The sequence below is a fragment of the Myotis myotis genome, unplaced genomic scaffold (genome assembly GCF_014108235.1).
Source record: "Myotis myotis isolate mMyoMyo1 unplaced genomic scaffold, mMyoMyo1.p scaffold_m19_p_13, whole genome shotgun sequence".
Lineage (NCBI taxonomy): Eukaryota > Metazoa > Chordata > Mammalia > Chiroptera > Vespertilionidae > Myotis > Myotis myotis.
In genome coordinates, this window is record NW_023416317.1 from 18,328,229 (window position 1) to 18,351,053 (window position 22,825).

Here is a 22,825-nt window from a genome sequence, read left to right on the forward strand (position 1 = left end):
GGGGCCAAAGAGCCGCATGTGGCTCACGAGCCGCAGTTTGCCAACCACTGTTCTAAAAGAAGCAATCAAATTTAAATTTCCATCAAGCTTAAATTCCCTTTTAATTTTGATTTGTCATACATTTTTGCCACATAACAATAGTATGCTCGACAGTTAAAACAATTTCAGTTCAGCAATTACAGTGTGTCTTCTTTATGCTCTTGGAGTCACTTGGAGGAATGTAAAAAGTTAAAGATACAGACTCTCCCTTCTTAGAGCTTGCAGTCTATCATACTGAGAATTAGACTTTTAGGCAGTTGGGATGGGTAATTCCTTCTGCGGAGTCTGTGAAGCCTGCATTTTTTTGGATCTTGAAAGAAAAATTAATAGTAATGTTTGCTATTCCTGTTTAGCACCTGTTCTTCATAAATCACCATGGTAATAAGCACGTTATGTACATCTGTAAATTCTAGATAATCTCTAGAATAGCCATTCTAGGTAGGTGATAATCTTCCTAGTTTGCATGTGAAATAGAAATTCACAGCCTGGCCCATGTGGTTCAGTGGTTGAGCGTCGACCCATGAACCAAGAGGTCACCAGTTTGATTCTTGGGTTGGGGCACATACTCAGATTGCGGGCAGCCAATTGATGTTTCTATCTCTCCATCCCTCTCCATTCCTTTCTCTCTAAAATCAATAAAAACATTTTTTTTTTAAAGAAGTGCACAGAGAGAAGTTGCCCAAAGCCACATAACTAGTAAGTGTGGTGGCTTGTTTTGTTACCCACTGGAGAGAGATAGGACTGAGACAGTCCCTAAGACACCAGTCATGGAGCACAGCCATGAATGATAAGGCTTGAGCAGTTCTATGATCTAAGAACTTGAAGTCTGATGATTGTGATAGGACCTATGCTTAGGGAAAAATAATTCCAGGCATGAGACAACATATAACAAATTGATATTTAGTAAAGATGATGGAGTAAGGAACTTTGCACTAGAGTTCTAAAAAGGCTTGAGGCATCAGGAAAAATGGACGCATGGGTGGGATTCTTTTAAGACAAGTGGTATGAGTAATGGCATAGGATTAGGAAAGGAATATGGTGTGTTCAAGGAACAGGTGGAGTTGAGTTCAGATTGGAGAAGCCCTGGAGTGACCCATTTGGGAAATGGTCCTTATTCTTCCGTAGAGGAAATAGAAATAAAGAGAAAGACCAAGGTTGGGGTGTGGGGTGTGTGTGTGTGTGTGTGTGTGTGTGCACTTTGCAATCAAATCTGCGTTTGTCAATTATTCAACAAATGTTTATTGAGTGGCTATCAGTTATGAGCATTATCTGAATGCATGGGATACACCAGTGGACAAAACAGACAAACCCTGCTTTCATGGAGTTTAGACTTCTGACTTCTGTTCTTGTTCTCAGTTTACTTAAATAGTCTGTAAGTCTAAAGTCACTCTCCACCACATCCCCATTAAAACTTGGTGTTAAGCCCTGGCCAGTTTGGCTCAGTGGATAGAGCGTCGGCCTGCAGACTGAAGGGTCCCAGGTTCGATTCTGGCCAAGGGCATGTACCTTGGTTGCGGGCACATCCCCCCAGTAGGAGGTGTGCAGGAGGCAGCTGATCCGATGTTTCTCTCTCATCGATGTTTCTAACTCTCTATCCCTCTCCCTTCCTCTCTGTGAAAAATCAATAAAATATATATACATTTTTTTAAATATATATTTTATGTATTTTATATATACAACCAAGGCACATGCCCTTGACCGAAATCGAACCTGGGACTCCTCAGTCCACAGGCCGACGCTCTATCCACTGAGCCAAACTGATCAGGGCAATAAAATATATTTTTTTAAAAACGAATGAACAAAAAAAACTTGGTGTTAATTCTGTGAGTCTTTCAAAGTACTTTTGTCTCTTAGATTATTAGCAGTTTATCTTATATAGGTAGCATGATTATTTTAAGAATCAGATTTGTATCCCAAGGAAATGAGTTTTTTTCATTCTCCTGTTGACATGACTGATGCTTGCTTTTGAAGCCTGGGAGATAGAGTCTAAGGTTTATTTATATAAGATAGTGATCAGTTTCACTCTCATGCCCAGAGCTTTGTTGTAAAACATGAGGAAAGCCCTTCTTATCTTTGTGAATGAATATCATACTTAAGAAAAACCCATTCTGCCCCTGGGGCTCGGGTTGAGCATCAACCTGTAAACCAGATAGTCACGGTTTGATTCCTGGTCAGGGCACATGCCCAGGTTGCGTGCTCAATCCCCAGTGGGGGGCGTGCAGGAGGTAGCCAATCAGTGATTCTCATGATTGATGTTTCTATCTCTCCTCCCTTCCTCTCTGAAATAAATATATATATAAAACCTATGCTGGGGTGAGTGGAGGTGGAAAAGGGTATAGAGTGAATAAATGGTGATAGAAAAAAAAAGGGGGGGAGGGTAGGGAATAACCCATGCTGCTGAGATGGAGATGTATCATCAGTTAGGGAATGATGATAAACCATGGCGTTATCACCAGTCATGAAGATGGATGTTCCAGAAATATTAAGTTCATGAATTGAATGAAGTCCATATGCATTAGATTTTCATGTTCACACTTCTTCACACTTACCTTTATCCACCACTGCTCCCAACATCACCTAGGACTTCATACCCTGAAATAGAAGGGATCTGAACAGTGAGGCATAGAAAAGTGCACTCAGGTGACAGTAGTTTGTCTATCAGCAGTATTCAGTAATAGCACAGTGCTGACTCCTGCCAGTTGGCGTCTAGCTTTCCTAATCTGCTGGCAGTAGTCCAGGATTTAGTATTCTGACTCCATTGCAGGTAAGGGGACAAGGACAAGGGAAGCACTAAGAGCCTCCTAAATCTGAATTCTTCTACTGAATGTCTGACGTATCTGTAAGGATTACCCACCAATTATGTGTAATAAGAGTTATTTCTTTTTCCATCTTGAGATTTTGGTCTTCCACATTCAGGGAACACCTAGCCTCTTAGATTAATAGATTCATTATTTTATTTAAATAAAACAAAAAGGATATGTCCGATGTTTAAAGGCTCTGTAAGGAAACATCCGGCCCTAGTCAGTTTGGCTAGGTGGATAGACTGTTGGCCTGCTTACTGAAGGTTCTCAGGTTTGATTCTGGTCAAGGGTACGTACCTGGGTTGCAGGCTCAATCCCCGGCCCTGGTCAGGGCTCATGCAGGAGGCAGCCAATCGAGTCTTTCTCTCACATCAATGTTTCTGTCTGTCTCTCCTCCTCCCTTCCACTCTCTCTAAAAAATCAATGGAAAAATATCCTCGGATGAGGATTAACATCAAAAAGGAATATCCATTACTAAACCACATGACATGATGGAATTATAAATTTGCCCCTTTTTTCATTGTGACATTGATTACCAAAAGTGTTTTTATTTTTAAAATTGTAAGCTATTATAAAATGATTTTTAATTTCTAGTGAACAGTCTTCAGATATTTTTATTCAGAAAACAGGAGTTTCTTTTGTTTGGCCAGTTTTAGTCTTATTGCTTTCCTACAAATATTAGCATTTCTAAAACCTGCAAAGAGTTATAAAACCTTTCTGGAAACATCCATTTTGGTTGTTATTAGCAATATTTTTAGATTTTTTTGCATTTTCATCTTTTATAATGAAGAGAAGCATTGGGGGGCGGTGAGGGGGGGGCCTTTGCTAAAGGCTGGTGCTCTGATAGTGGGTGTCAGCAGGCCACACTGCCCTGACCAGAAAGACTATCTATAAAACTGCTGCTAAGATTTCGTCTGTGGTTACCTTTGTGAATACTTTTTTTTAGACCCTGGTATTCTTACTTAATATAGTTATACTAGAGGCCTGGTGCACGAATTTGTGCACAAGTGGGGTCTGGCCAGCTCACCCTGATGGGGGCCCATTGGTTAGTGGGGAGGGGCCACGGGCAGTTGGCTGGCAGGCCTCACCCCCAATTGTGGTGTTGGGGACCGGTCAAGGTCCAGGCCAGCCAGGGAGGGGGCCGATCAGGGCCTGGATCAGGCTGGTTGGCTGCCGCCATGCACGTCATAGCCACCAGTCATTCTGGTCGTTCCGCTGTTCCCATCGCTGGGCTTTTATATATGTAGATTTAAGCCTTCCTCAAACCACAGTGAATTGAGATAGTAGTAAAATGTCTACCAGTACAAATTCTGAACTTATTTTCCCTAGCCCTCTCATTTAAAGACTTTTAAAAGTTTTCAATATGACATAATTTTTTCCATCTCTCATTGTGTTGCCTCTGATGGTTCCCAAGAATTATGTGGTTATTTCTGGGAAATTAAAATGAACATTGATCTTTAACTATTAAAGGATCCCACATGACTTTACAGTTTAGGCCAAATATTCTGAGTCCTACCAACCTAAGCAACCATGATAATACAAATCCAAAGAGAAGAAAAGAGACATTGCCTAAATTGTTTGTTAACACTTTATGTAATGCATTGGTCCCTCAATTAAGAGAAAGTAAAAATTAATCCAAAGATTAGATGCAAGTCAGTGTTGCACATGATATAAAACCTTAGTATAGTTTTTTATTTTGGCAGCCTCCTGTTGCCAAAATCAACTGGTGATATGCTGTGTTTCCCCTCTACCCCAAAACTGTATGAGGCCTTTCCTTTTACATGAGCTGTGCAAGGAGCAAGCCTTCATGAAAAGGAAACTGGTGGGCATGAGGCTTACCAAGGAAAAATGACTTATCAAATTCTGTTCTAACGAATTTTAAGGAGATAACCTTCTTAGAACTGTGCAGAAGTACCATTATATCAATTATTGACATTAAAAAACCATTCGATAGAATTTAATATGTAATTGGGGTGTTTAAAAGAAGCAGCTTGTGTGTCAATAGATATTCTTGATGTTGTTATAGGACAGATTCTGAAATATATGAAGATGCGGTAGAGCTTCAGCAGTTTTTCATTAAAATCCGTGATGAACTCTGCAAAAATGGAGAGATTCTTCTTTCACCGGCACTCAGCTATACTACAAAACATTTGCATAATGATGTGGAGAAAGAGAAAAAGGAAAAATTACCGAAAGAAATAGAGGAAGATAAACTAAAACGAGAAGAAGAAAAAAGAGGTTAGTTTCTTTTCATTTTATTAAATATCAAGAAATATACTGTTTCCTAGCTTGCCTTATAATTAGCTGTGGGGTAGAGTCCTGTTTGAATAAATGAAGACTCAGGGTGTTAACACTTTCCAAGTAGACATGGTAAGATAGAAATTTCTTTTTTTAAAATATATTGTATTGATTTTTTACAGAGAGGAAGGGAGAGGGATAGAGAGTTAGAAACATCAATGAGAGAGAAGCATCGATCAGCTGCCTCCTGCACACCCCCTACTGGGGATGTGCCCTCAACCAAGGTATATGCCCTTGACCAGAATCGAACCTGGGACCCCTCAGTCCCCAGGCCGACCCTCTATCCAGTGAGCCAAACCAGCCAGGGCAGATGGAAATGTTTTTATCAATATCGATTTGGTCATCAGATGGGAAAAAGATTGGAAGTTACATGTGACACAGCTATTACCCTGATATTTCAGGAACATAGTCAATTAATTCACAAGTGTGGGAGATTTATACTATTTGTAGATAAGAACCTAAGGGGCCCAGCTAGGGCTAGAAAGCATTTCCAGCTTTGTAGCCCCATTATTCAGCAATATGGGTCTTCTCCCACAGACTCTAGGCCAGATAAATAGAGGGTATTTTGATTGAACCTGATAACTAGAAGGAATTTTTTTAATTTTAATTGTATCAACCTAAAATACTACTTCGAGTCACTTGTTATAAGTTAGAAATATTTTGACAGTGCAAGCTTTTTATTAGAAATTTGTTCATTGCTGGTAAAGTTCAAGTTCACGTAGGTACCTAGAATATATGACTTTCTAAGAGTTATACTAGTATTTATCATAGAATTTTTAGGCAAAAAAATAAATTAAGTTGATTTAGACAAATTTTTATAAGCAACGACATATGCAAAAAAGAAGAGAAAGGAACCTGGTTGGTGAGAATAATAATTTTACCAGCATAGGGCTAACTGCAAAATCCAGCAGCTTTGCTGTCAGAGGGGATGTACTCATTTAGGATGGCAATTGGCGGGTGGGGGGGCGGCGGTGGTGAGGAGGGTCTCTGTCTTTGTCAGCGAAAAGTGATAGATGCAAAAATGAATGGGGTAAACCTGCAGTTTTACTAGTCTGACACGACAATGGGGTTGAGGAATATCCAAAAAATTAGCTGTAGAAGGGATGAGATAAGTTCTCCACACAGGCTTAGATAATTGGAAAACTATGCATGTGCAAGGGAAATATGAGAACTGGATGAAAAGCAAGATGCAAGTGATACTTGAAAGTTGGCTACAACTTTGAATGCATTCCCCAAGCCACACTTGTCATAAAGACATATAAGATATATTAGACTGACTACAGATAAATCATTAGAGGTTGAATCCTTACAGGTTTGAGGTACTTTAGTACAATCACCACCTAAATCATTCATTGATTGTTAGCTGTGCAGACTTAGGAGCAGCCCTTCATGTCATGTGTCTTACTATACTTACACTAGGAGTCTCAGAGGAGAGGAGAGAAAGAAGGGGGGAGAAAAGTATTTGAATACATAATGGCTGAAAATGTCTCAAATTTGATGTAAACATTAACCTACAGTTCCAAGAATACCAAGTAAGAACACACAAAGAGAACCACATCCAGATATATCATAATCAAACTGCTGAAAGGGAAAATCTTGAAAGGTGCAAAACAAATCATCGTGTAAAAAAAATAATAATAATATGGTAATGGCTCATACGCAATAGTAGAGGCCAGAAAGCAGTAGAATGATATTCAAAGTACTGAAAGGGAAAAAAACTGAACCAAGAAATTTATATCCAGCAAAACTATTCTTCAGAAATGAAGCTGGAATAAGACATTCCCAGATAAACAAAAACTGAGAGAATCCACTGCTGGCAGATCTTCCCTATCAGAAATGATAAAGGAGGAGCTTTGGGCCAAAAGAAAATGATACCAGGTGATAACTAAAATCCATAAGAAGTACTGAGGAGTATTGGAAATGCTAAATATGTGGGTAAATATAAAAGACCATGTTTGCAATTTTTCTACTTATTTTATTTTAAAAATATTAGGTTGTTTAAAGGAATTATTATAATACTATTGCTATGTTTATAACATTTATAGAATTATAGCAGATCGTCAGATACAAATTTTGTTCAATATCATTTCATTATAATGTTGATGAGATGAAGTAAAAACTTAACTCTTGTTTATATCAATTAGCCTATAGTGAAAATTTGTTATGCATCATTTTGTTGTTAATCCTCACCTGAGAATATTTTTCCATTGATTTTTAGGGAGAGTGGAAGAGAGAGGGAAAGACAGAGAGAAACATTGATGTGAGGGAAACACATCGATTGGTTGCCTCCTGCATGAGCCCCAACCAGGGCCCCGGGCCGGGGAGGAGCCTGCAACCAAGGTACGTGCACTTGACCGGAATCGAACCCAGGACCTTTTGGTCCACAGGCTGACGCTCTATCCACTGAGCCAAACCAGCTAGGGCTGTTATGCATCATTTTGTTTAAAGTTGATATCAATTGCTAAGTGAAGACCTAATGTATATGACAGTAACAGCACAAAAAAACTGAACTATATTGGATCAAAGTTGCATTATTTAATGAAATTAAGCCAGTATTAACTTGAAGTAGATGGTGGTAAATTAAAGATGCATATCGTAATGCTACTTGACAAACTTAGCAAAAGAAGTTAACACAGGAATTAAAAATGATACTCCAAAAATCTTTGCTTAATACAAATGAAAGCAGTAAAGGAGAAAAAGAGGAACAATAAAACATATTAAAACAAATAGCAAAATGGCGGGCATGAATTCAGTCATATCAATAATTACCTTACATATTGTGAATAGGCTAACCATGCTAATCATAATGCATAGATTATCAGACTGAGTTTAAAAAGTAAGATCAACTATATACTGTCTATAAGAGAATCATTTTAGCCCAGCCAGTGTGGCTCAGAGGTTGCACCAACCTGTGAGCCAGAAGGTCCCTGTTCGATTCCCAGTCAGGGCACATGCCCAGGTTGCAGGCTTGTTCCCCAGTAGGGGACGTGCAGGAGGCAACCCATCAATGATTCTTTCTCATCATTGATGTTGCTATCTCTTTCTCCCTCTCCCTTCCTCTCTGAAATCAATAAAAATATTATTTTACAAAACAGAATAATTTTAGATTCAAAGGCATAAATAGGTTGAAAGGAAAAGGAGGGGGGAAATATACCATGAAAAATAGTAACCATAGTGAATTGAAGTGGCTATGTTAATATCAGACAAATAGACTTTAAGAGGAAAAATATTACTAGAGATGAAGAGGAATATTTTCTAATGTTAAAAGGATCAAGAATTATAGTCTCAGTACTCCTTTATCAGCAATTAATAGACCAACTAGACCAAAAATCAGCAAAAATATAGAATATTGAATAATATTGTTATAGACTGAATGTTTGTGTTCACCCCCAACACCCCCACCCCCCAAAAAAAATTTCATGTTATACCGTAATCCCCAATGTTAAATTATTTGGAGATGTGGGAGGTAACTAGGTTTGCATGTAGTCACCATGATGGGATTAGTGCTAGTATAAGGGGATAAAGAGAAAGAGACAGCTATCTATGAACCAGAAAGTGAGTTCTTGCCAGATACCAAATCTACTGGCACCTTGATTTTAGACTTCCCAGCCTCCAGATCTGTGAGAAATGAATGTTTGTTGTTTCAGTCACTCAGTATATGGTGGATTTTTTTTATAGAAGTCTGAGCTCAGACAAGGACTATTAACCAGCTAGACCTAATTGACATGTGTAAAATACTATATTCAGTGACTGTAGTATACACATTCTTGTCGAGCAGCATAGACCGTTATTTAGGATACACCATATGCTAGGTCATAAAAACAAAGTTTCAGAAAATATAAAAAGATTGAAATCACATGAAGTTTGTTCTCTGGAAACAGTGGGATTAGATTAGAAATCAGCAACAGAAAAAAATCTGGAAAATCCCCAAATATTTAGAAATTAGGCAGTACCTTTCTAAACCATGGATCAAAGGCAATTTTAAAAATCTTGAACTGAATGAAAATGAGAACACTAAAATGTATGGGTTATAGCTAAAGCAGTTCTTAGTAGAGTTTATAGCTTTAAGTACATATATTAGATACAAATCGAATAAAAATACAAAATCTGTTTCCACCTCAAGAAGTTAGAAAACAAAGGGCAAATCAAACATGAAATAGAGAAAAGAATGAAGATCAAAATGGAAATCAGTGAAAGAGGAAACAGAAAATGCCGATGCTATAAGGAGTATGAAGTTTGGGACCACCATGTTATTTCTACTGACAAAGTTTTAGATAGAATTTTTTTATTTAGTTGGCACTTTTCCTGGCAGTGCAAAATTAACCCCATGCTGAACAGTCCTGAGTATATTTGTGTTTCTGTGTCTGAACATTGCTGACCGGTCACAAATTTACCAAGTGTCTTTTTCTCAACTTGTCAGTCAGTATTTCCAGAGACATGAGGAGTAATACCTCTAATTCTTTCCATCCTTTTATTATGGCAAAAGTTTTTAAAAAGATGTGTCACGGCAGAAAAGAACGTTTTAGTGATTTATATGCAAACACTTTGTTTGGCCAAGTGACTTTGGAAGATAGTACTTTGTCGGAAGATAGTAATGATTCTGACATTAGACCATCACAAAGGCAAAGAGAAATGTGGTGCTTAGTACCTGAAAGTGAAAGTGATTCTAAAGAATAATGGGCAGAAAAAGACATTTTACCAGCCTTGGAGGATTATACAAATACTAGAGGCCTGGTGCACAAAAATTTGTGCACTTGTGGGAGGGAAGGGGGGGTCCCTCAGCCCGGCCTGTGCCCTCTCACAGTCTGGGACCCCTCGGGAAATAATGACCTGCTGGCTTAGGCCTGCTCCCGGGTGGCAGAGGGCAGGCCCAATCCCTAGGTGCAGCCCCTGGTCAGGCTCAGAGCAGGGCCGATTGGGGAGTTGGGGCGCCACCCCCTGTCATGCACAGAGCAGGGCGGATCAGGAGGTTGCGATGCCACCCTCAGTCACGCTCAGGGTAGGGCCAATTGGGGGGTTGGGGTGCCGCTCCCTGTCACACTCAAGGCAGGGTCGATGGGGAGGTTGTGGCGCCACCCCCTGTCACGCACAGAGCAGGGCAGATCAGGGGGTTGTGGCGCCACCCCTGTCACATACAGAGCTGGCCAATCAGGGGGTTGGGGTGTTGCCCCCTGTCACGCACAGAGCAGGGCCCATCGGGGGGTTGGGGCTCCATACACTGTCACACACACAGCAGGGTCGATCAAGGGGTTGGGGAGCTCCCCCGTCACCCACAGCGCAGGGCCGATCAGGGGGTTGGGGAGATACCCCTGCCATGCACAGAGCAGGGCGGATCAGGAAGTTGCGATACCACCCTAAGTCACGCTCAGGGTAGGGCCAATTGGGGGGTTGGGGTGCCACCCCGTCACACTCAAGGCAGGGCCGATGGGGAGGTTGTGGCTCCACCCTGTCACACACAGAACAGGGCCGATCAGGGGGTTGGCCAGATCCCCCCTATCAGGCACAGAGCAGGGCCGATCAGGGGGTTGGGGCGCCTTCCCCTGTCACGAACAGAGCAGGGTGGATAGGGAGGTTGTGACCCCACCCTCTGTCACACACAGAGCCGCGGGGCGATCAGGGAGTTTGGGCGCTGCCACCTGTCACGCTACTCCAGGGGCCAGGAGGCCTCACGGCTCCACTGATCCCAGTGCTGGGGAGCCTCGCGGCTCCACTTGACACAGGGGCAGTGAGGCCTCGCTGCTCAGCTGATTCCAGTGCCAGGAGGCCTCGCAGCTCCGCTGATCCCGGGTTCGGGAGGCCTTGTGGCTCTGCTGATCACAGGCCGGGAGGCCTTGCGGCTCCGCTGATCCCGATGCTGGGAGGCATATTACCCTTTTACTATATAGGATAGAGGCCTGGTGCACGGGTGGGGGCCGGCTGGTTTGCCCTGAAGGGTGTCCCAGATCAGGGTGGGGGTCCCGCTTGGGTGCCTGGCCAGCCTGGATGAGGGGATGGTGGCTGTTTGCGGCTAGTCACACCCCCTTCAGGGTGGGGGTCCCCACTGGGGTGCCTGGCCAGTCTGGGTGAGGGGCTGAGGGCCGTTTTCAGGCTGGTGGGTGACTGAAGCTCCCAACCTCTCCTTTTTTCCTTTTTTCTTTTTTATTCTGGGATTTTATTTACCTTCTATGGCTGTCACTGGAGCTGAGAGCCGTCTTTAGCTCTGAGGCTCAGCTCCAGCTCTGAGACCTCGGCGGCTGAAAGCAGGTTTCTGGACTTTGTTTACCTTCTGTATTTGAAACTTTGGTGCGACTCCAGCTCTGAGATCCCGGCTGACTGAAAGCAGGTTTCTGGGGTTTTGTTTAGCTTCTATATTTGTAACAATGTTTCTTAGAGAGCAGCTCAGAGCCCAGCAGGCAGGCGGGGAACCTGGCTTCCTCCGTCACTGGAGCAAGCAAGCCTCCATGTTCGCGTCAGCTGCCTGGCTGCCGGCCACCATCTTGGTTGGCAGTTAATTTGCATATCTTGCTGATTAGCCAATGGGGAGGGTAGCGAAGTTAGGGCTAATTACCATGTTTCTCTTTTATTAGATAGGATTTCAAGTGTAACTGTTAAATTTGAAGACCCACAAAGTATAAGTGATGTAACCAATTTATTTTTTGATAAGGATTTGTTTCTATTTCATTATTTCTCAAACCAATTTATACCATTACCAAATGGAAAAATACCACAAAACCTCTGCTACAACTTCACCATGGAATGACATTACTTATATGGACATAAAGATGTTTCTTGGTTCAATTATATTGATGGGACTAACGAAGAAGCTAGAATGGAGAGATTACTGGCCAACCGATCCTTTACTTAAATCACCCGTATTTCCAAAAAATGATGACTGGAAAGAGGGTCGAGCAAGTACTTACATTCTTCCATCTAAACCAGGGGTGGGCAAACTTTTTGACTCGAGGGCCACAATGGGTTCTTAAACTGGACCGGAGGGCCGGAACAAAAGCATGGATGGAGTGTTTGTGTGAACTAATATAAATTCAAAGTAAACATCATTACATAAAAGGGTACGGTCTTTTTTTTTTTTAGTTTTATTCATTTCAAACGGGCCGGATTCGGCCCGTGGGCCGTAGTTTGCCCACGGCTGATCTAAACAATAATTCACAAACAACATGCACCACAGACCATCTTTATAAAGTCAGGCCTCTTTTTGATCACTTTATCTCGAAATTTAAGTCTTTATATATACCAAACAGCAGTTACCACTCAATGAAGCAATGATTCCATGGAGAGGATGCATCAGATTCAAGACGTACAATCTGGCAAAAAAAAAAAAATTATGGAATTTTAGTAAGGATGCTTTATGAAAGTGAGAGTGGCTGTTTTTGCAGCTTTGAAATATATACAGGTGAAAAGCAAAAAGTTACAACAGATTCTATTATCCATCTTACAGCCTTTTCTTGGTTCTTGGCATCATATTTGCCAAGATAATTACTACATCAAGTATCCACAGCTGAACTATTATTGAAGAACAAAACACTGGTCTGTGGAACAATAAGGGAGAACCGTGGGTTGCCAAAACTACTTAAAGAAAAGTAGCCGTCTGGCTCGAAATAACTGGTCAGCAAAATGTTAATGATAGCTGCTCCTTAAATTATTCTAACGCAGTTTACAGAGGGTAGCCTCTAGGCAAGCATCAACAGCATCATCTGAGAACTTGTTAGAAATGCAGATTCTCGGGTCCCACTCCAGATCTGCCAATTCAGAAACTGAGGGCAGCATCCAGCAGTCTATCTTTTAACAAGTCCTGTAGGTGGTTCTGATGCAGACCTAAGTCTGGGAACCACTGCTGTAAGGCCTTGAATTTAAAGAGCAGAGGGGCAAGAATTTATGGCACCTGCCTTCCTTGGTGGATTAACGACGATATGTGAAGCCATTATTTGATGGTACATTCTAGAGAACGGGTAGTACTAACATTTTAAAGTCTACTGGTCTTTGCCCTAAATTGATCCTTAGCTACCAGGAACTATTTCTAGTGACTTAATAATCTATGAAGACTTATGGTAGAAAAACAGAGCTACATAAAGACAAAGACCATAGGAGATTTTTGTACCTTTCCTAGCACTGTACCTATTTCATGTCTAGAGGAAAGGAAGCCCTACTACTTAAACATCCCTATTAATAACTCTATTTTTTGCAGTAACTGAGAGACTACATTTCTCAACAATGTGACTGGAAGTAGGTAAGGAATGTTGCTTTGCCATAGAATGTGAAGTCAGCATTAGAAGGACTTAGTAGGAAAGGCTATAGAAGCAGTGTGCTCTGAGGGTTATTGTAACTAGTTATTTCTAGCCAGAGAAATAACTATGGTCTGCTTCAGACTGTCCTATGTCAGTTTACTTTATGAATATTAAACAGCAAAACAGCAGAAAGTAGGATAGTGGTTGTATCAGTTTGCCCTCTCTGTCTTTAAGCCATAGAGGAAGTTTCTTAATCAGTGGCAATATAGATCTCACATATCCTGTTATTGTATTAAATATCAGAACTAACCACTCATACAAGGATAAGTACCAAAAGATAAAGCAGCAATATAGGGCTTTCACTTAAACGTGGCAAATTGTACTCAAATACTTATTGCAGCTTCTTCCCAAAACACCTCTAAAATGATGGAAAGGGTATTTGTTTGTTTTTTAAACAAAACAAAAGACATAAACACAGAAGCATTCCCTGCCTACAAAAAATGTAAAAACACAAAAACAGTGGAAGAGGAGATAATGGCAATTAAAATTTGAAAGCTAGAAAATGGACACTAGCTTCAAAGATAGTATTGGATGAAGACCTTAAGAAGGCCATTTTTTGTCTAGAAATGCACAGGGATTAGAATACCAGGTATTCCTGAAAATACAGGTGCACGTGTACTTAAAACAGAAAAGCCTAAATTTAAAGTTTCTGAACTGCCAGATCATCTCCCAACCCCTTCCTGTGACTGTTCATCCTAAAAAGTCTAGACTTAGGGACAACCAGGATGACCTAAGGGTGAGGTTATAGTTCTGAAGAGAGGGATTGTGAGACCCCCTGGCCCTCTTAATAACTTAACTCCTAGAATGCAGACAGTCAGGCTTACAGTTCTGAGAACAGGAGATTTTTTTTCCCCTTAAGAAATGGACCAGGCAATGGGGAAGAGCTAAAGATAAAAACATCTGGAGGTCCCAAATAAAATCCAGTAGTCAACCAGCCCTATATGTGCATAGAGCTTATAATCAGCTTTTTTAGCATTTTCCCTTAAAATAGGAACAGGTACTATTTAAATAGGACCAAATATTTAAGGATAATCTCTCGAATGTAAAATAGAGAACAAAACAAAAAAAAATGAACTTGGAAGAAACAAAGGGAAATAGAAGGAGAAAATTTAAGGAAAATACAAAACCTATAACATTTAGACCTTCAGAGAGATGACAGGCTACTGCATCTATAAACAAATTATATGATGTGTGAATTATCCTAAATAATAAAAGCCTAATATGCTAAGTGTGCACTCAACCAGTCAGCAGTTCAACCAATCTAAGCGTAATATGCTAATGATATGCTAAGGCTGCTCAACCGCTTACTATGTTGTGCACTGACCACCAGGGTGCAGATGCTCCAACCGGTAGGTTAGCTTGCTGCTGGGTCTGGCCAATTGGGACTAAGCGAGATGGGCCAGACACACCCTAGAGCCCTCCTGCGGTCCCTCCCCCTGCTGGCCAACCTCCCACATCCCTCCCAGGCCCGGATTGTGCACCAGTGGGGTCCCTCAGCCTGGCCTGCGCCCTCTCACAATCTGGGACCCCTCAGGGGATGTTGGAGAGCTGGTTTCAGCCTGACCCCACAGGCCAGGCCGAGGGACCCCACTGGTGCACAAATTCTAGTATCTCAATAAAACTTGAAAAAAATGATAGCAGCGAGGGGTATAATATTGATGTTTAATGGTACAATCTTGGGACAAGTAGTAAGCAAATGAGCCATGGAACAGTATGATTAATATAAATAACAATAATGTAATGTGATAAATATCACTACAATGGCAACAAGATATAAAAGTAACAAAGAAATACATTGTGCACCTTAAATTTATATACTATATGTCAAATTTATTCAATTTAAATTTTTTTAGTGGTAGCAAAAAGGAAACATTTAGAGAAGGATTAGAAGATAAAGTTGAAATCTCTGAAGGAATAGAACAACAAATGAAAATAAAGAAAGAAAAAGATAACTAAAAGATCAGCCCAAAAAGCCCCGAATCCAAATAACTCAGGACACAGTTCTGCTAAGTTTTCTGCTGCTATACGTATAACAAGGGTCCCCTTTCCTCCACTTTCCAATAACGTTTTCTCTCATTTTTTTTCTGAGCCTTCAACTGCCAAATTGTTGTTGTCCATTTTTCTACCAACAGTCTATTCAAGGCAACCTATGCTTAATTTTCTATCATGATCTCAAAATTCTTTCCAGTCTCTGCTTGCTACCCAATTCCAAAGTCATTTCCATATTTTTTAGATATTTGTTAGAGTAACATTCCTGTACCATGTATAAAAATCTCATCTAAACATTAAAAGTCTCTATTCTCATTTAAATCCTCTAAATTAGGTGTATGGGTAAGGTTCTCAGTGTGATCCATCCTGGGACACAAATTGTGGACCTGTATAAAAACAACAACAAAGTCCTCTGCTCCTAACACTATAGTCTAAGAGAGACATTCCCATTCAAAAGGGAGAAATGGAAGAGAAAAAATTGTTATCAATTCCAAGCAATTTTGAAATCCAAACTTCATTACGTTTCAAGGCCTGCAAATAATCCTCTGCGACTCAATACTCTGCCCTCTGAATCATCCTTTTTCACAAAAGGTAGCATGTGTTTACAGCTGTGTGTTTTATCAGCCTGTTTTCCTGTCTGTACAATTGGGGTGTTGAATAGCACTTCTTTCATTTTGTACTCTTTCTGTTTCCTTTCAGTCCAGTTGACAGTGTTCCTGCTGGCATAAAATTCTCAAGAACCTTGTGAATATGCTGCATATGTTACAGGGATTCATCTGATTAATCAACTACTAGATAATATTTCCCACCAAAATTGGCAAAGCTTTAACAAAAGTATAAGGATCTAGTATACCAATGTTAGAGAGGGAGTGGAGAAATTGACCACTTGTAGCCAAACAGTAAGGGACTTAAATTGGTACAGGCTTGTAGGGGTCAGTTTGGAATATGCATTAAAAAAAAATATTTAAAATGTGCCCTGGACTGTGTGCTCAGCGGTTAGAGCGTCAGCCCATGCACTAAAGGATCACGGATTTGCTTCCCAGTCAAGGGCACGTAACTGGGGTTGCAGGTTTGATCCCAACCCCAGTTAGGGTGCAATCAATGGATGTGTCTCTCATATTGATATTTCTCTCTCTTCCCCCTCCCTCTCCACTAACTCTAAAAATCAATAGAGAAATATCCTTGGGTGAGAATTAAAAAAATAAATATTTAAAGTGATTTTTTCCAGCTGTTCCATTCATGGAAAAGTATCCCAAGGAAGTAATTAAAGATGTTGGCAGAGCTTTTTTCTAAAAAAGCAAGCAAACCAAAACAACAACAAAAACTCTATGGTATTTGCAAATAATGGCTTGTACTAGAGTCATTAAAAAGTCTTATTTAACAAAAAAAGAGGCTTGTTGAAAACCATTTAATCTCAGGGGAAATGTTCATGATATATTAAGTGTGTATGTGTAGGGTTTATAGTTCTGTATCTTTATATATAAAAGCCTAAGCGACCATTACAACAGAACAACCAGTCGACCAGTCGCTATGATACACACTGACCACCAGGGGGCAGATGCTCAGCGCAGGAGCTACCCCCTGGCGGTCAGTGAGCTCCCGTGGCCCCTCCCCCAGCCAGCTGGCCCTGATCACCCTGATCGGAACCTCCCACGGCCCCTTCTCCCCTGCCTGCCAACCTCCCACAGCCCTGATTGGGACTGGGCGAGACTCCCTGATCAGCCCCTATTGCTGGCAAGGCTGAGGGACCCCACCCATGCATGAATTCATGCACTGGGCCTCTAGTATTATATAATATACACTAGAGTCCTGGTGCACAAAATTTGTGCATGGGGGAGGGGGGGTCCCCTCAGCCCAGCCTGCACCCCTCGGGATAACCGGCAATCGGACAGCCCTCTCACAATCCTGGACCGCTGACTCCTACCCGCCCACCTGCCTGCCTGGTCACCCCTAACTCCCCCCCTCCCCCCCGCCGGCCTGATTGCCCCTCACTGCCTCTGCGTGCCGGCCTGATCGCCCCTAACTGGCCCCCCTGCTGGCCTGGTTGCCCCTAACTGCCCCCCACTGCTGGCCAGGTCGCCCCCAACTGCCCCCTCCCTGCTGGCCTGGTCTCTCCTAACTCTCCCCCACCTCCACCATTCTGGTCACTCCTTACTGCCCCCCCCACCCCCCGCCGGCCTGGTCGCCCTCAACTACCCCCCACCCGGCTGGCCTGGTTGCCCCCAACTGCCCTCCTGCTGGCTTGGTCGCCCCTCACAGGCCCCCCCCCCCCCCCCCCCTGCCGACCTGGTCACCCCACGCAGCCTGCTGTTCAGTCGTTTGGTCATCCTTCACTAACCCCCCTACCGGCCTGGTCGTAGGCAGCCGTCTTGTGAGGGTTAATTTGCATATTATCTCTTTACTAGGGGCCTGGTGCACGAAATTCGTGCACTGGGTGTGGGGGGGGTGGGGGGTGTCCCTCAGCCCAGCCTGCCCCCTCTCACATACTGGGAGCTCTCAGACGTTGACCCCCATCACCCTCCAATCACAGGATCGGCCCCTTGCCCAGGCCTGACGCCTCTGAAGAGGCGTCAGGCCTGGGCAGGGGACCCTCATTTCCCCCCATCACTGGTTCTGCCCCCAGCCCAGGCCTGATGCCCCTGGCCCAGGCATCAGGCCTGGGCAGGGGACCCCCAGAGCCCTCCGATTGCTGGCTCTGCCCCTTGCCCAGGCCTGATGCCTCGGCCAGAGGCGTAGACCCCCATCACCCTCCGATCGCCTGATCGGCCCCTTGCCCAGGCCTGACGCCTCCGCCAGAGGTGTCAGGCTTGGACAGGGGACCCCCCATCTCCCCTCGATCACTGGCTCTGACCCCCGCCCAGGCCTGAGGCCTCTGGCCCAGGAATCATGCCTGGGCAGGGGACCCCCATCTCCCTCTGATCGCTTGCTCCACCCCCCGCCCAAGCCTGACGCCTCTGACCCAGGCTTCAGGCCTGGGCAAGGGGACCATCATATCCCTCCAATCCCTGGCTCCGCCCCCCACCCAGGCCTGATGCCTCGGCCAGAGGAGTTGACCCTCATCACCCTCCGATCACCAATCACTGGATCGGCCCCTTGACCAGGCCTGAGGCCTCCGGCAGAGGTGCCAGGCCTGGGCAGGGGACTCCCAGCTCCCCGTGATCTCCCGCTCTGTCCCTGCCCAGGCCTAACGCCTCTGGCCGAGGCGTTAGGCCTGGGCAGGGGACCCCCAGCTCCCCACGGTTGCAGGCTCTGCCCCTGCCCAGGCCTAACGCCTCTGGCCTAGGCGTCCGCCTCTGGCCTAGGCGTCCCACCCGGGCAGCGGGGACCCGCAGTGTCAGCGGGGGGGCGCCGCGATCGTGCGGGCTCCGCCCCTGCCCCTGCAGGACGCCTCTGGCTGAGGTGTCCGGCTCGGGCAGCGGGGACCCACAGCTGCAGCGGTCCCGCGATCGTGGGCTCTGCTTTAGGCCCAGGCAAGGGACCCCTAGCTCCCAGGACTGCCAGCTTCGACTGTGCCCAGCTCCCATCGCTGGCTCCACCCCTACTTCCTGCTATCACTGGCCAGGGCGGCAAAGGCGCCTGATTCTCCGATCATGACTGGGGGGCAGGGCAAAGGCGGCCCCAGGGCCACCTTTGCCCTGCCCCCCACCTCTTAGCTCCCCCCTGGGTTTCCCATCACTGTCAGTGGCAGGGAGCTTCTTCCTGCTTTCCCTTTCGCCTCCCTGCATTGTGCCTACATATGCAAATTAGCCGCCATCTTTGTTGGCAGTTAACTGCCATCTTAGTTGGCAGTTAATTTGCATATATCCCTGATTAGCCAATGAAAAGGGTAGCGCCGTACGCCAATTACCATTTTTCTCTTTTATTAGTGTAGATTATATAGGATGTTTCATATTTCCTCAATTCTAAGATTCCATTAATCATGCCAAAACTGTAATAACTGTTAGGGAAAATAACTTCAGAGGCATTAAGATGAAGGTGGCATTAGATTATTTTTAGGATTACGTGATGTGCAAATGACTTAGTCTTTATATCTTTCTGTATCATCAAGAATGAGTGCAGTGCCCTAGCTGGTTTGCTCAGTGGATAGAACGTTGGCCTGCAGACTGAAAGGTCCCAGGTTCAATTCCAGCCAAAAGCACATGCCCTTATGGGCTTGATCACCAGTAAGGGGTGTGAAGGAGGCAGCCGATCAATGATTCTCTCTCATTATTGATGTTTCTATCTCTCTCTCTCCCTCTTTGTGAAATATATATATATTTTAAATGACTATATTGAGCATGTATTATTATGATAATTTTTATTTTATAGATCCTTTACTTAATGTATTTATTTAAATTAATAATGGCAGTTAGTTATAATTCAAGGAGACAGTTTTGAGTAGAGGCTATTGGGAATATGGATGCTATACTCTTTGTCTTGAATCTTGCTTTTGAATGTCTAGAAAAGAATTAAATGTATTAATATGTGTTATTTGAATCCTACATCTAATTCCAACATTCCTTTAATGAGAGCCTCTTTTGTCTTTTTTACCTAAGAGGCTGAAAAGAGTGAAGATTCCTCGGGTGCTGCAGGCCTCTCAGGTTTACATCGCACTTACAGCCAGGACTGCAGCTTTAAGAATAGCATGTACCATGTTGGAGATTATGTCTACGTAGAGCCCTCGGAAGCCAGTCTACAACCACATATAGTCTGTATTGAGAGACTGTGGGAAGATTCTGCTGGTAAGTTCATTTTAAATTGAAGGGCACATTTGTGAGATGTGACTGTTTTACTCCTTGGTCCTCAGAGGAGAAAACTGTAATTTAGCCATTTTATGTCTTCTAACAATACTTGTTCTACAATGTATAAAATATAATTAAGCACCCCCTATAAGAAAAACATAGGATCTAGCACTATGGAGCAGTGGCGCAGTTGAGACAAAAGAAATGTAACTTTTTGAAATGTAGTTGAGATTATTCATTCAACTGATATTTATTAAAAACACACCATGAGCCAAACTCTGTAGGATAACAGAGATTCAGAAGAACAAAAGGCTCATGTTTTGCCCCTGGCATAACCACTCCAATAAAAATCACAAATAAAAAATTATTACAGAGAGACATGTGCCTTGACTTAAAATTTGATTTCAGTAGGCTTCCTAGACAATTGTCATTAAACTTGAGACATGGAGAATGAATAGGAGTTAGTGAAGCCAAAAGCAGGCAGAAATGTGATCCAGGCATTCCCGTTCTTTCATCTGTTCATCATGTAAAATACTTTTTTATTCCTGAACCAGAAAGTGTAGCAGCATAGAACAGGTCTCATCACCTTCCTCATTCTTTGTATTAGGTATCTTTTAATATGAGAGAGAAAGTAGCATTTCTAAGCCTTATTACACTTCATTATTTGAAAGTATTATTTCTTCTAAGATAATCGTATTAATAATGTGGTCTAAAAAGCACATTGGGCCCTAGCCGGCTTGGTTTAGTGCAGTGGTCGGCAAACTCATTAGTCAACAGAGCCAAATATCAACAGTACAACAATTGAAATTTCTTTTGAGAGCCAAATTTTTTAAACTTAAACTATATAGGTAGGTACATTGTTATTAACTTAATTAGGGTACTCCTAAGGCTTAGGAAGAGCCACACTCAAGGGGCCAAAGAGCCTCATGTGGCTCGCGAGCCACAGTTTGCCGACCACGGGTTTAGTGGATAGAATGTTGGCCTGCAGACTGCAGAATTGCAGGTTCGATTCCAGTCATGCCCTGGTTGTGGGCTGATAGCCCGTAGGGGGTGTGCGATCCTCCGTAGGGGATGTGTGATTCCGCCATAGGGGGTGTGCAGGAGACAGCTGATCGACGGTTCTTATCATTGATGTTTCTATCTCGTCCTCTCCCTTCCTCTCTGAAATAATAAAAATATTTTTAAAAAATAAAAAGCACATTAGTAGATTTAGGCCATGGCAGAATGGATAGATTTGCTCATTTTGCAAAGAATATGTGATTTCTGTTCATGGTAATTCTCTCTTTGTTTTTGAGGTGAAAAATGGTTGTATGGCTGTTGGTTTTATCGGCCAAATGAAACATTCCATCTGGCTACACGAAAATTCCTAGAAAAAGAAGTTTTTAAGAGTGACTATTACAATAAAGTACCCGTTAGTAAAATTCTAGGAAAATGTGTGGTCATGTTTGTCAAGGTAAGAAACTTATTAGTACAAAAAGTATAAATCATTCCATGGAAATAAAATTTATAAACACAACAAATTGATACTTATAAAATTAGCAGCTCTTTTTAAACTGGGGAAAAAATTTTTCTTTAAGCTGTGTCTATATGGCTGTATGTGAAGATTTAGGAAGAAATTAACCTGAACATGAAGGTGAAAGACTATTTGCTGCCTACACTATGTAGCTATATGCAATCAGCTTAAATTTTTTTATATTACAAGACTAACTGTTAAGGATAACATTTTCTGAAAGGTCATTATAACCTGCTAGTGGGGTAATAAGATGTATTTTTTATGTATCTCTCTGATGAAGGCACAGGAATCCTGCCCATAGCTTTAAAGGACATTACAGCTGTATGAAATACTAATATATTTTCAAAGGGGCAATTGTTAGGCTAAATAAGCTACATGTTATGTATTTAATAAAGTCATTCTTAAGCAAGGAAATACTACTAGATCCCGATTCATTTACCATTTGTTGTTAACTGTCAGAAAGTCTAAACAGTTTAACTTTTATTTATTTAGTTGGTGTTTATTTTTGGTTTTTTGGTTCATTGGTTTTCAGAAAATTAATTAATTTTATTCTTATATCCCCTAGGAATACTTTAAATTATGCCCAGAAAACTTTCGAGATGAGGATGTTTTTGTCTGTGAATCACGGTATTCTGCCAAAACCAAATCTTTTAAGAAAATTAAATTGTGGACCATGCCCATCAGTTCTGTTAGGTTTGTCCCTCGGGATGTGCCCTTGCCTGTGGTCCGAGTGGCCTCTGTATTTGCAAATGCAGATAAAGGGGATGATGAAAAGAATGCAGACAACTCAGAAGACAGTCGAACTGAAGACAATTTTAACTTGGAAAAGGTATGTAGATAATAGCCACACAAAAAAGAATTTTACATTTCAAAATAAACAATATAAAACCTTAAGCCCTGGCCAGTGTGGCTCAGTTGGAGTGTCACCCTGAACACTGAAAGGTTGTGGGTTAAATTCCCATTTGGGACATGTACGAGAGTCAACCAATCCATGTTTCTCTCTCTACAATCAGTTTACAACCCTGGCTGGTGTGGCTCAGTTGTTTGGAATGTCTTCCTGTGCACCAGAAGGCCTTGACTTCAATTCCTGGTCAGGAAACATACCTAGGTTTTGGGTTTGATCCTTGGTCTGGATGCGTGTGGGAGGCAACCGATTGATGTATCTCTCTCACATCAATGTTT

At 42.6% G+C, this 22,825-nt stretch overlaps 1 protein-coding gene across 24 annotated transcripts in view; it reads left to right on the forward strand.

Annotated features, from left to right (window-relative positions):
• The window catches only part of PBRM1 (polybromo 1), a 134,826-nt gene that overhangs the window by 70,831 nt on the left and 41,170 nt on the right, over positions 1–22,825 (forward strand). For all 24 annotated transcript variants that reach the window (XR_004971477.1, XM_036331957.1, XM_036331960.1 and 21 more), the window contains 4 exons: positions 4,867–5,078; positions 19,945–20,130; positions 21,426–21,583; positions 22,209–22,472. Coding sequence is in view for 23 of the 24 variants with exons in the window: in XM_036331957.1 (XP_036187850.1) it covers positions 4,867–5,078; positions 19,945–20,130; positions 21,426–21,583; positions 22,209–22,472 (820 nt within the window). In the remaining variant the exon portion in view is untranslated. The remainder of the gene's footprint in view (positions 1–4,866; positions 5,079–19,944; positions 20,131–21,425; positions 21,584–22,208; positions 22,473–22,825) is intronic.